Source organism: Jaculus jaculus (assembly GCF_020740685.1).
Source record: "Jaculus jaculus isolate mJacJac1 chromosome Y unlocalized genomic scaffold, mJacJac1.mat.Y.cur SUPER_Y_unloc_2, whole genome shotgun sequence".
Classification (NCBI taxonomy): Eukaryota; Metazoa; Chordata; class Mammalia; order Rodentia; family Dipodidae; genus Jaculus; species Jaculus jaculus.
The window spans coordinates 1,826,656-1,838,257 of NW_025423387.1; the positions used below are offsets into that span (position 1 = coordinate 1,826,656).

Below are 11,602 nucleotides of genomic sequence, written 5' to 3' on the forward strand. Positions count from 1 at the left end.
TTTTTTTTTTTGTATTGTATTCATTATTCATTCAAGACAGTGACAGAGAGAAAGAGGCCAACACAGAGAGAGAATGGGCACACCAACGCCTCCAGCCACTGCAGTCAAACTCCAGATGCATGTGCCCTTTGTCCTTCTGGCTTTACGTGGGTCCTGGGAAATCAAACCAGGGTCTTTAGGCTTTGCAGGAAATACCTTAAATGCAACTTTATTTCTTCAGAACAGTAGTAACCTGAGAGCATGGCAAACAGACGTTGCATTTAAACCAATCTATTGTGAGAGTTTGGTCAGGAAAGTGGCGTTCAATTGTGTGATGATTATTTTCCCCTTTTCTGTCTGATGAGTAACAACTCTCAATGGAACATTGCTCTCTTCCTTTCCATATATACATGCAGTTAAAAGTCATTACATATCTTTTATTCTTTATAGACAATCATTTTAAGGCTATGTGTCAGAATCATTTGTCTATGCTATTTCCCCAATTTTATTCTTTTCTTTTTAAATTAGATGTAGATATATATTGCATGTAAACAACACTTAATGCACCATCATTTCCCTCCTTCCTACCCCTTTTCTGAGAGGACTTCCGCATTGGGGATACAGGTCAACCCCATGGAGGTTTTGAGTCATGCATTATGGGGAGGTAATGTCACTCTGCAGAAAGCATCAGGAAATTTGAAGTTATACCCTCCATCATGTCAGATCACAAAGCTTTAAGGCTAGAAATAAACAACAAGAGAAACAATAAGAACTCCACCAGCTCTTGGAGAATAGACAATGCACTTTTATACAATGAATGGGTCATGGAAAAAAATCAAAAAGAAATTGCACAATTCCTAGAATTGAATGATAATGACAACACAAATTACCAAAACTTCTGGTACATAATGAAGGCAGTACTAAGGATAAAATTCACAGCCCTAAATGCCTTCTTTACAAAGTCAGAGAGATCCCAAATAAATAGCCTGAATGTCCACCTAAACGTACTGGAAAAACAAGAATGCCACCCAAAAGAGTTCTGAATGGAGAGAATTAATCAAGCTTACAGCAGAAATTAATGAATTGGAAACTAAGAAAATATTATAAAAAATCAATGAAACAAAGAGCTGGTTCTTTGAAAACAAATAAGATTGACAAACCCTTGGCCAAATTGATCAAGCAAGATAGAGAGACAGAGAGACACACAGAGAGAGAACTCCCAATTTCCACACTATCTTTTAGTCTGACACCAGGTTTTATCTTAACCCTGCCTGGATGACTAATATCTTTTTTCATTTTTTAAAATATTTTATTTTTACTTATTCATTTGAGAGGAATGTGTCTAACTAAGTATCAGGAAAAAGAGAATGTGCACACTATGGTGTGTAGCCACTGCAAACAAATTCCAGACTTATGCACCATCTTGTACATCAGGCTTATGTGGGTACTTTGGAATGAAAACTGGGTATTTATACTTCTCAGACAATCACCTTAACTGCTAAGGCATTTTCCAGCCCAATACTTATCTTTTTAAATGCGTATGTAACATTCTGACATTTCAAACGAATTTGTCAAGTGTTGTGGCAATGTTCATAATGGACATGAAAGAAGGATATAATATTTGTTCATCCATGTTATACTTCATTATCTTCATGACAATATGATGATCATCTCAAGTCATTTTGTAACTAAAGACTAATTTAATTCTTCTTTATTGGTGAATAAGAACCATTTTATCTTTATTCTTTCATCTGTGATAGATCACTTGTTTGACAACATATACTGGCTTTGGAGAATGATGCTCGAGTGAATATGGTTAGATAATTATATTTGAGGTATCCTGAGTTTGTATTTCCAACAGTGTCATAAATGAATGAAGACAAAAGCACTGCTAACTTCTACCATGAAAAGTGTCATTGCCAGGCATGGTGGCACACATCTTTAATCCCAGAACTACAGAGGTAGAGGTAGGAGGAACACTGTAAGTTCAAGGCCATCTTGAGACTACATAGTGAATTCCATGTCATCCTAGGCTAGAGTGAAATCCTATTGAAAAAAAAGGGGGGGCTGGAGAGATTACTCAGTGGTTAATGCACATGCCTGTGAAGTCTATGGACCCAGGTTCTATTCTCCAGGTCCCACCTAAGCGAGATGCTTATAGTAGCACTTGCATCTGGAGTTTGTTTGCAGTGGTTGGAAGCCCTGGCATATCCATTCTCTCTCTCTTTCTTTCTGTAATAAACAAATAGTAATAAAATACTAAAAATAGTTTCTAAAAATGAAGAATTTATTGGTCACAACTAAAGGTGGGAGAAGTGTTCATGCTCCTGTGTCAGCTGAGTACATAGATGTGAATGTATTACCCAAAGCATTATATGGCCTCCATGTTATCTCCATCAAATTCCAATGACAGTCTTTCCACAAAGGGAAACAAATCCCTACCTACCCATAGCATTTGTGAGTAGTAAGAGAAATCCTAGACTTATGACAATACATATAATTTTGAAGAACTTGAAGAATGTAACTCAAGAGAATGTCTCAAAATGAATCATTAGTAATGCAGTTATTAGTACACTAGTGAGCATAGATGATATCTGAAATTATATCAATCACGTGTGGTTTACATTTTCATACAATCCACTAAATTCAAAACCATCCATCAAATGGAAAATGGTAAGTTTCCTAGCCATATAATGTCAAGGATTTTATAGTGTTGATTAGGAAATGAACTTTAACTTGAATGCCTCCAGCCAGTAACACTGAGTGCTTACAAAACCCAGAATGAAGAATTTGCAGTGTAGTAAGAAATTTCCCTCCATAATATTATAATCACTGCTATCCTATGTATTTTGGACACATCCACAAACCCTGTTGTTAGTGCTCATGAGAATGATCTTAAATTCTATGGCACACCTACAGTTAACATTAAAAAGTTGTTTCTGTGATCAGTGCACAAGGTTGTCTTCTTTAGAAGATGTGTGCATGCATTCAAAATCAATTTATTGAATCATTCAGAAAGCCAGTTCCACTAAGTAGCACATGGAAGATTGACTGAGAGGAAAGGCATGAGGAAGGAATCATGACTACCAAGTGAAGAACAAAAAGCAAAATCATGAGGGAGATATGAATCCCTTTACATGGTGATTCTGATTCTATCAAGATGCTGTGACAATCATCTCCAGGTTGGAGCCATCTAGGAAAAAGAAAAGAAAGTACAATCACATGTCATCTACAGAGATTGTCTTAGATATTAAGTGTCCACAAAATAATAATAAAACTCATTAAAGTAAAGATTCTAAAGGGATTGACATACAACGACCAAATGATTTCATGTAAAAAGATGTGCACTTTCAATGTATTTTAGGCTCAGCAAAGCAGTGATTTGGAAAATTTATAGGCTCGGGTCTTACATGAGAAGCTTATGTATACTCAATATTTTCTATGTGCATAAAAATAATGTAGAGATTTTAGTGACATTTGTCCTTTCTGAAACTTATTCAAAATATGAAAATCTTATCAGTGCATGATACTGCATTCACAAACTGTTTAGGGTGTTTAGATTATTGCCTAATCAAGTTCATTTGCATACCCCAAATTAAGCAATTGATCAATATTACTATTTCTGATTTAATCACATACAAAAAATTGTTCCTGTCTTACACTATCTTTCTATTGAACATATTTTGTTGCAAAATAATCGACTAATGCTAACATGGCCTATCATTCATCCATGTTGAGAATTATATCAATGATGTATCTACTCACTTCATCAATTTCTTTATCTTGGACACGTGTCTGTTAAATGGAGAGAAATTGGAAAAAATTAAGTTTATTCATCCATTGTTTTAGAAAGGTAAAGTTTCATATGAACACAAATAAATTTGAAAATAAGATTAAACCAAATATTGAAAAAAAATGTGCTTGTCTTTCTGATAATTTGCATATGTGAGAATTAGTGTGACCATACCTGATTTGATGAGTTCTTGGATATTTTCTTTAGGAATGAGTCTGGTGTTGGTCATCTTTAAATACTTATCATACATTTCTTTACTGAGACTGGTTCCTTTGGCTAGTTTAATGGTGAAAAATAAAAGATGAGAAGTCCATTGCAATCCCACCTCAATTCTCAAGTGTGGCTTCATCCCAATGTGTCAAATGCCACCACCTCTGTCAGCTCTTCCCTCCAGACACCATTGCTACACTCAATCAATGCTTGGATGCATTGGACAGCTTCAGAGTACTTTGAGTACTTAATATGCTCTTACTTTTCCATGTCTGGCATTATATGTACATAAATCAACATTGTTGCTATGAGTTCCAGACTCCTAAGTGTTGAAAATTTGCAAAACCACATGCAGGAGTTGGTGGTGGATAAAGCTGAGATTTGTAAATCAGTTCTTCAGTTTATTGTTTTTCCTTATTCTTCAATGTTAAGTCCATACTATGGTGTTGTGAACTCATAATCAAATGAGGGGAGATTATTTGATCTGTCGTCAAGCATATTAATTATGAATACTGCGTTGATGGATGTCATAGTTTGAATAGATGTCCCCCCAATCAATTCAAGTGTTTATTAAAGCCTGTAATTAATATCTCTAGCCACCTGCCAAAGGAGGTGTCACTGTGGGCTGTGGAGAGATCCTAGGTTCTAGCCCTTGGGTGTGGGATGGATTTGGAATTCCAATATCAAGACATGCAAAGTGGGGTAGTGTTTTCTGAGGTCTTGAAGTGTGCTTGTTTGCTTTTAGTGGTGGCTCTTCTTTCTCAATGTAGTCCTGTCAAAGGGGACTCTGCTTCTTCTGTCATTATGGAGCTATCCCCTGATCTGTGCCTGCCTGGTAAAGCTAACTCTGAGGATCCCTGTGTCTTCATTAGCACTACAAATTTCATTTCAGTTATAAACGAAACATAGATTTAATGCTGTCAAGTGTCAGAAACTTTGATTTCTGCTTTTGTACACCTAGCGAGAGGCTACCTTGTCCTAATCTTGTGATAATACAAGATCACAGTTGAGATGTTTGCAATATAAAGACTGAGCTTCACTTAGACTAATTTAAATTGATATTGTGATTACTGCATGCCAATAGCATGTGTAGGGGGTGTACTGTGTGTTTCTCAGTAAGTATTTTCTTTATAGGACTAACTTGGTTTGAAAATGAATATGAACATGACTTTTGGTAAAGATCTTTTATAGGGATAGAAGTAAGTTGGTTTTAGAATTGAACATGTCAGTCTGAATTTAAATAATTAAAATATTTTTATATTTATTTGGAGGCAGAGAAAGACAGAGGTGAGAGTGAGCAAGTGAGTGAGAAAGAAAAAGAGAGAGAGAGGAGAGAGAGAAAATGGGCATGCCAGGGCCTCTATCTGCTTGCAAACAATCTCCACATGCATGTGACATCATTTATAACTAGCTTTATGTGGATACAGGGGAATCAAACCAACGTTGTCAGGCTTTACAGGCAAGAACCCTAACTGTGGAAACATATCTTTAACCACTTAATTAATTGTGATAATTCAATGCATGTAAATATGTTCAAAAGTATTTATATAACAGGACCAAGTGTACAATAATCAAGGAATACCTTAAAAGCTAAATAACATGCAGAGAAAACAAGTGTTTTCTTGTTGGGTTTAGATATTGCACTTACCAAAAGCTATGGTCAGATATGTGATGGTGCCTTTTTCATCTTCATGAGTGGCCTCTGATAAGATGGTATTTTTTGACACAAATTTCAGTGAAAATTTGACGAAACCTGGGACTGAAGATATCAAATTTTAAATGATTACCAATTTTCATTCTAATGCCTATATAGGTATAAGTTCTTCTTAGCCTAACACTGAGAATCCTGCCTGCCATCAGTGAGAATCTCTGCTAAACTAATATTACTCATAACATGGTTCCTATATGTAGTCCAAAAAATTTCCTGAACATTTCCAGTGCTTCCATAGATTCATGTTTTCAATGTACGTTTTGCTTGGAATTACAAATAAGTGGAACGTGAAAAAGGCTGGAGAGATGGCTTAGCAGTTAAGGCACTTGCTGTGAAGGCCTAATGAGGAGAGTTTGATTACCCAGTATCCACATAAAGCCAGATGCACAAAGTGGCATATGCATCTGGAGATTGTTTGCAGTGGATAAGGACTTGGCATGCCCATTTTCTCTCTCTCTCTCCATCTCTCTCTCTCTCTATATATATATCTATATATAATGCTCCATATATATAAATCTATCTATATATATAGTTTTTCATATATATATATATATCCTGGAAACTGTCTGGTCAGTTAAATCCTGTCCTCCCATAAGGCCTTGATGACTTAAAGATATATATTATGCATTACACAATTGGTACTTTTGCTGTGATTTTCACTGTCCTCATAATTTGGTTAGATATAATTATTTCACAGTATATTCAGTTTTTTAAGAAGATTGCTTGGAATTTTTCTGATGTTACTGGCACAGTTCTGCCCATGTGCTAAGGGCTTTGGTTCCAGATATGACATGCAACAGTGTTTGTCAGTGTTGGTAACTTGAAGATGGGAGGAGGTTTGGGATGCAAGGTGAGTAAAGTATATCATTGCTCTGAAGAACTAGCTGAGGATTGTGTCTGAAATAATGAGCACAGTAAATCACTCATATTTAAAGTGGATCACCTCAGGTGATTTGTCATCAGACCTTGGAGGTTATACCCACCTCTTACTCCAGGCTTCAGCGTTTTGATCTGCACATCCGAGAGTCCAAGAAATGCCAAATTCAAGCCACTTGTTTGAGCAATGCGATACTCTTCACATTGGCTGGTGTTAGATGGCTGACAGATTCCCTAAAACCATGATTACAAAATTAACCTTTCTTCCCATCATTAGTTTTTGTCTCATGTTTGTCACAGACAGTAGAGAAACAACTAAAGAGATCAAGAATTTGCTCATATCTGTACTTAATAATTATTGCTTATTACTTGCAGATATTCATTGAGATGGAAACTCACATAGTGCTATGTAAGCTCCATGTTTCCTTTCAGCATCAATTGTGTGTTTTTGGCACTCCCCCTTCATCCTCCAAAAAAAAGAGAAGAGCAGCAAACATATATTATTCTCCAAATATTATTACATATATCTTTTCTAAGATATGTCCCTTATTTATTTCAGACAGAGAGAGACAGGAGCATATATAGAGAGAAAGAATAGTACACCAGGAACTTCAGACACTACCAACATACTCCAGATACATGCACTGCCTTACGCATATGGCTTACTTTGGAATTGGGGAATACAACCTGGGTTCTTATGCTTTGTAGCTAAGCTCTGTTAACCACTGAGAAATCTCTCCAGCTCACCTTCCCATTTATATACTTTTCTGTTCCTTTGGCTTGAGGAATTGCCATGAATGTACTTCCTCCCATGTGATAAAATTACTAGGTGTTTTTATCCACTCATCCTCTTTCTTCTGCTTCTACCAAATGACATTGACTCCCTTGATCAACAACACATACATACATTTACATTCACAGTCACAGTCTTTGCTGCATATTCCATTGATAGTATTTCTTCAATTAGATTTTATCTTGAAAATTCTTTTCTGTGATGGCTTCTATGGAAAATGAGCAATACCTTTCCAGATGTTCAGTTTTTACAAGACTGCCCCCTTACATGTTAAACATTAAAGAGTGCCTTAACTCTAAATACTTCATTGCTAATTCTTGTCCTTTTGTTTTTGTTGATGTTCTATTCTATGTTGGACAACTTAATCCTGTATTTACAGTGCCTAAAGATGGGGGTCTGTATGTTATAATTTTTAAATGCTTCCTTTTGGCATTAAAAATATTCTATTTATTTGATAAAGAGAGAGAGAGAAAGGGCACACCAGACTCTTCTGCCACTGCATTTGAACTACAGACATAAGCACCACCTTGTGCATTTGGCTTCTATGTGTACTGGTGAATTGAGCCTGGGTCTTTATATTTTGCAGCCAGATACCTTAACCATTGCGCAATCTCTCCATCCCACTCCTGGCATTTTTCAGGTGCATTTTTTATGTGCATGCAGTTAGCCTGATCAACTTTTACTTTATTAATTTTATCTACCATTTAAATTTTTCTATTACCACCTTTATTATTACAATCAATCCATATAATTAATGCAATGCCTAAATATACTAAAAATTCAAAATTATTGTTATTGCATGGAAATGTAATGAGTGTATTAAAAGATGATATTGAGTTATTAGGCAAAAAATAGGTGCATCAGAATACTCCACAAGGAAGTACATTTCAAGCAATCTACATGAAGTCTCTTCCTAAGAAGAAAATTTACAAAAAGTAATTTTGTGCAAAAATTCATTTATTATATCAGCTAATATTGTAAATTTCAGGTTCACAGGTGATAAAATCTTATTTCATCTTCAAAAATGAATGATTAGCCTGGAGAGATAGCTTTGCAGTTAAGGTACTTGTCTGCAATGCCTAACAACCTGGGATCAATTCTCTAGTACCCATGTATAGCCAGCAATAGTGTCACATGTATCTGGAGTATGTTTGGAGCAGCTGCAGTCCCCAATTGTGTCCTTTATTCTGGTCTGTCTCCCTTCTCTCCATCTCTCTTTGCTTGCAAATAAATAAATCCATAAAATATTTTTTTAAAAAAATATATGATTAGTGGTTTATTTCAACTACCTGATCCTTTAGAAAAACTACAAAGTACTGTAAAGAGAGTTTCCATGGTTACTGGGAGTATAGCATTGGCTAAAACTCTGACTGTATGAATGGATATTTATGACTCAATGTCTTTATAAACATCAGTAGTGTCATTGCCCCCTTGACAATATGTCAAAATTCAAAATTGCACTCATTTTCTTTAAGGCATATGTTGCTTACCTGATGTAAAACATGAAGGTGACTTTGTCAGAATTGTGAGAAAATACAATCTGTCTTGCAGAAATTCTCATTGGACCATTTTCTTCTACAGTTGCTAACTTATCTGCTGCTATGTAAACGGTGTGAAAACCTGTTGAATCCTCAGAAGAAAAGGCACACTTAGAAAACTTGTATATGCCTTCTCCGCTTCCATTATGATCACTCATTCTCTTTTTACCTCAGATGAAGATTAAAAATATGGTATTGGTGAACAGTACAGTTTGTAATTCCTACAGATTACAGCCAAGCAATGTGAAATAATATTGTGGTTTCATGTAGAAAACATTAAATATTGGCCAAAATTATTTTTTAATTATGCAGATTGAGAGATTTTCAGAACAGGAAGTTTTCTTTCATAGCACCTTTCCAATGAATAAAGCCTTACATTTTAAAATATGAAGTGTCCAAAGAGATAGTATGGAATAAGAAATGAGATATATGCAAAGTAACTTGGTACCTCTTTGAGTTCTGACTCAGATGGGGGTTTGTTGTCAGCCAAAATCAAACAGGTCACAGCAGCTAGCAGCAGAATCTCCATCTCCATGGTGTGTGCCTTTGCTTTCCTACAGATTGAAAGACAATAAATTTATGACACATTATATTACTTATATGTTTGCTTGACATGGAATGAACTAAAGCTTGTTTATATTAAGATTATGTTTAAGATATTTCTGTATATCCTGGTTGGCTATGTTTTGCTGTGCTTGGACCTGTGTGACTTCCTAATGAGATTAGTGTGAAGTGGAGCTTAAGATGAACTGGAGAGGAGCCATCATCATTAGGAGAGTGCAATTCTGGGAGCATGTTCCAAGGCCATCTCTATTTACGGAAGTTCATGTGAAATAGTCCATTGGTATTTGCTGACTCCTTGCATCCTGCCTTCCTTACCACAATAGACTGAAATTGCTGCACTCATCAACCATTTTACTTCATTTCTAGCTGTCTTTTCATTTTTCTAGCAAATATATAATGGTTTTATCTAGTTCTGTTTTTATTAATTAGGTTTGTATTCAGCAAATACAGGCACTTTGGTACCATTATTAGGCTCATACGTGACCTGCCCCCTCCCTCGGCCCCTCCTTGTTGAGGTATATGGGTTGTGCATTGTGGAGTTAGCCCTCAGTTATGGCTATGATAAGTGTCTGTGCATACCATAACCCAACATGTGGCTCTGACATTCTTTCTGCCCCCTCTTCTGCAAAATTTCCCTGAGCCATATTGGGTTCACTTTTGGTCTGCTTCAGTGATGAGGTGTTGGGGGCCTCTGGGGCTCTGGCTCTCTGATTTGGTAGAAGTTGATTTTTCTCTGTGTTGGTCTCCTTCCCCCTTGTGCTGGCACCTGGTTCACCAAGAAAACAGCACCCTTGCTTGTTTCATCAATTTTTCTTAGTTTCAGCCAGGGCCCTTTTGAGGTATGGTGGGGTGGCTCTCTCCTTAGGATCTGCATCAATCTGAAAAAGAGAAGCAGATTCTCTAATGGAGAATAAGTTAGCCCCAGACAAATGAGGTAACCCTTACTTTTTAATAGAGAATTTAATAGGTGTAGGCCCTCTTGTAGCACGCGATTGGTGATAGATTGATAATGGAGAGTGGGTTTATATTTGGATATGGTTTGGACTTGTTTCCCATATCCAGCTATGGGTCCTGTACCACTGAGAGGATCAGTTAGCTGAATCAAGAGCAGTTGTATTCCCACTGTGGCTGTGTGCCACTATTGCACTTGTGTGAGCATCACAACAGGTTATTTGCTGTTAAGTAGGTTAAACCATGAGTTTCTTGGACAGATATTGGTCATTTTCCCCCAGTTGTCCATGTAGCATCTTCTGGCACTTGACACACTGATTGTGTGGGGACTGACTCTCTTAGATTCCAGCCATTTCCCATTTTATGTGTCAACCACATAAGGTGTCTTCAGCAGTAGAGTCTTACTGTCTTACCACTAACCTTTGGTGGGTCATCAAATACTCTGTTAGAAATCTGTTTCTTTTAGGAAACCTTGTAAGTCTCTCTGATCAAAAGCTCATTGTAGATGATAGCCTCATGCTGGTACTTGGAGTTACAGATCAGTGCCCACCAAGAAAAGGAAGAGAAAGATGCTAATATAAAAGTGTTAGAGAGAGGGGGGGGGAGAGAGAGAGACTGTAGACGATATTAAGGTCAGACTTTAATATACCCTCTCCAGTGTCTTGTGGCTTAGGTGTTCCCTCTAAGGATCTAGTGAAGGATCAGCCATTTGGTCTGCCTTTTAGGATGTAGACTTTTATTGTACCATACCGCTTGGGTCTAGATTTGTGTTTCCCAATCCCTCCATTGCCCTCGCCTCACTCACCACCCATCCTATTGTCTAGTCCATGAGATGCTTGCTGGGTATGTAAGGCACTTGTTAAACAGATTCTATTTGGCATCTGATTTAGTTTTATTTTTCTATTGTGTTTCTTATTTTTGTATATGTTAGTGTGTGAGGTGTGATACATGTATGTAGGTATAGCTATGATTTGCTGTCAATTTGCCATCGCTTTATAGATCAAAATTCAACCTTGTCTTTCTTCTGCTTGAGAACATCCTACTAACCTCAAAAGTGATAAGGGCTGGACAAATGGCTCAGGAGTTAAGACACTTGCCTACAAACCCTGCAATCCTAATTTCCATCACCAATGAGCCTGTTAAACCTTAATATTGCATGATATTTGCTACAATTTTAATTTACATAA

The 11,602-nt window shown here is 36.6% G+C and overlaps 1 protein-coding gene across 1 annotated transcript; it reads right to left on the minus strand.

The window, feature by feature from the left end:
- Window positions 1–3,134: 3,134 nt before the first annotated feature.
- Window positions 3,135–9,058, minus strand: LOC123457175 (allergen Bos d 2-like). The gene is made up of 6 exons (XM_045141181.1): window positions 8,853–9,058; window positions 8,263–8,275; window positions 6,677–6,803; window positions 5,631–5,735; window positions 3,947–4,048; window positions 3,135–3,172 (listed from the first exon to the last, which is right to left on the minus strand). The coding sequence occupies exons 1-6, from the start codon at window positions 9,056–9,058 to the stop codon at window positions 3,135–3,137; spliced, it is 591 nt and encodes a 196-aa protein (XP_044997116.1).
- Between the last annotated feature and the right edge of the window lie 2,544 nt (window positions 9,059–11,602).

Bases quoted from the DNA above. Each gene is read 5' to 3' on its own strand.
- LOC123457175 (XM_045141181.1), bottom strand. From the start codon at position 9,058: ATGAGTGATCATAATGGAAGCGGAGAAGGCATATACAAGTTTTCTAAG. The intron at 5,736-6,676 runs GTGGGTATAACC...CTTCAGTCCCAG, and splicing joins GCTGAAGCCTGGAGTAAGAG to GTTTCGTCAAATTTTCACTG. The intron at 4,049-5,630 runs GTAAGTGCAATA...CCATTAAACTAG, and splicing joins ATATCTGACCATAGCTTTTG to CCAAAGGAACCAGTCTCAGT.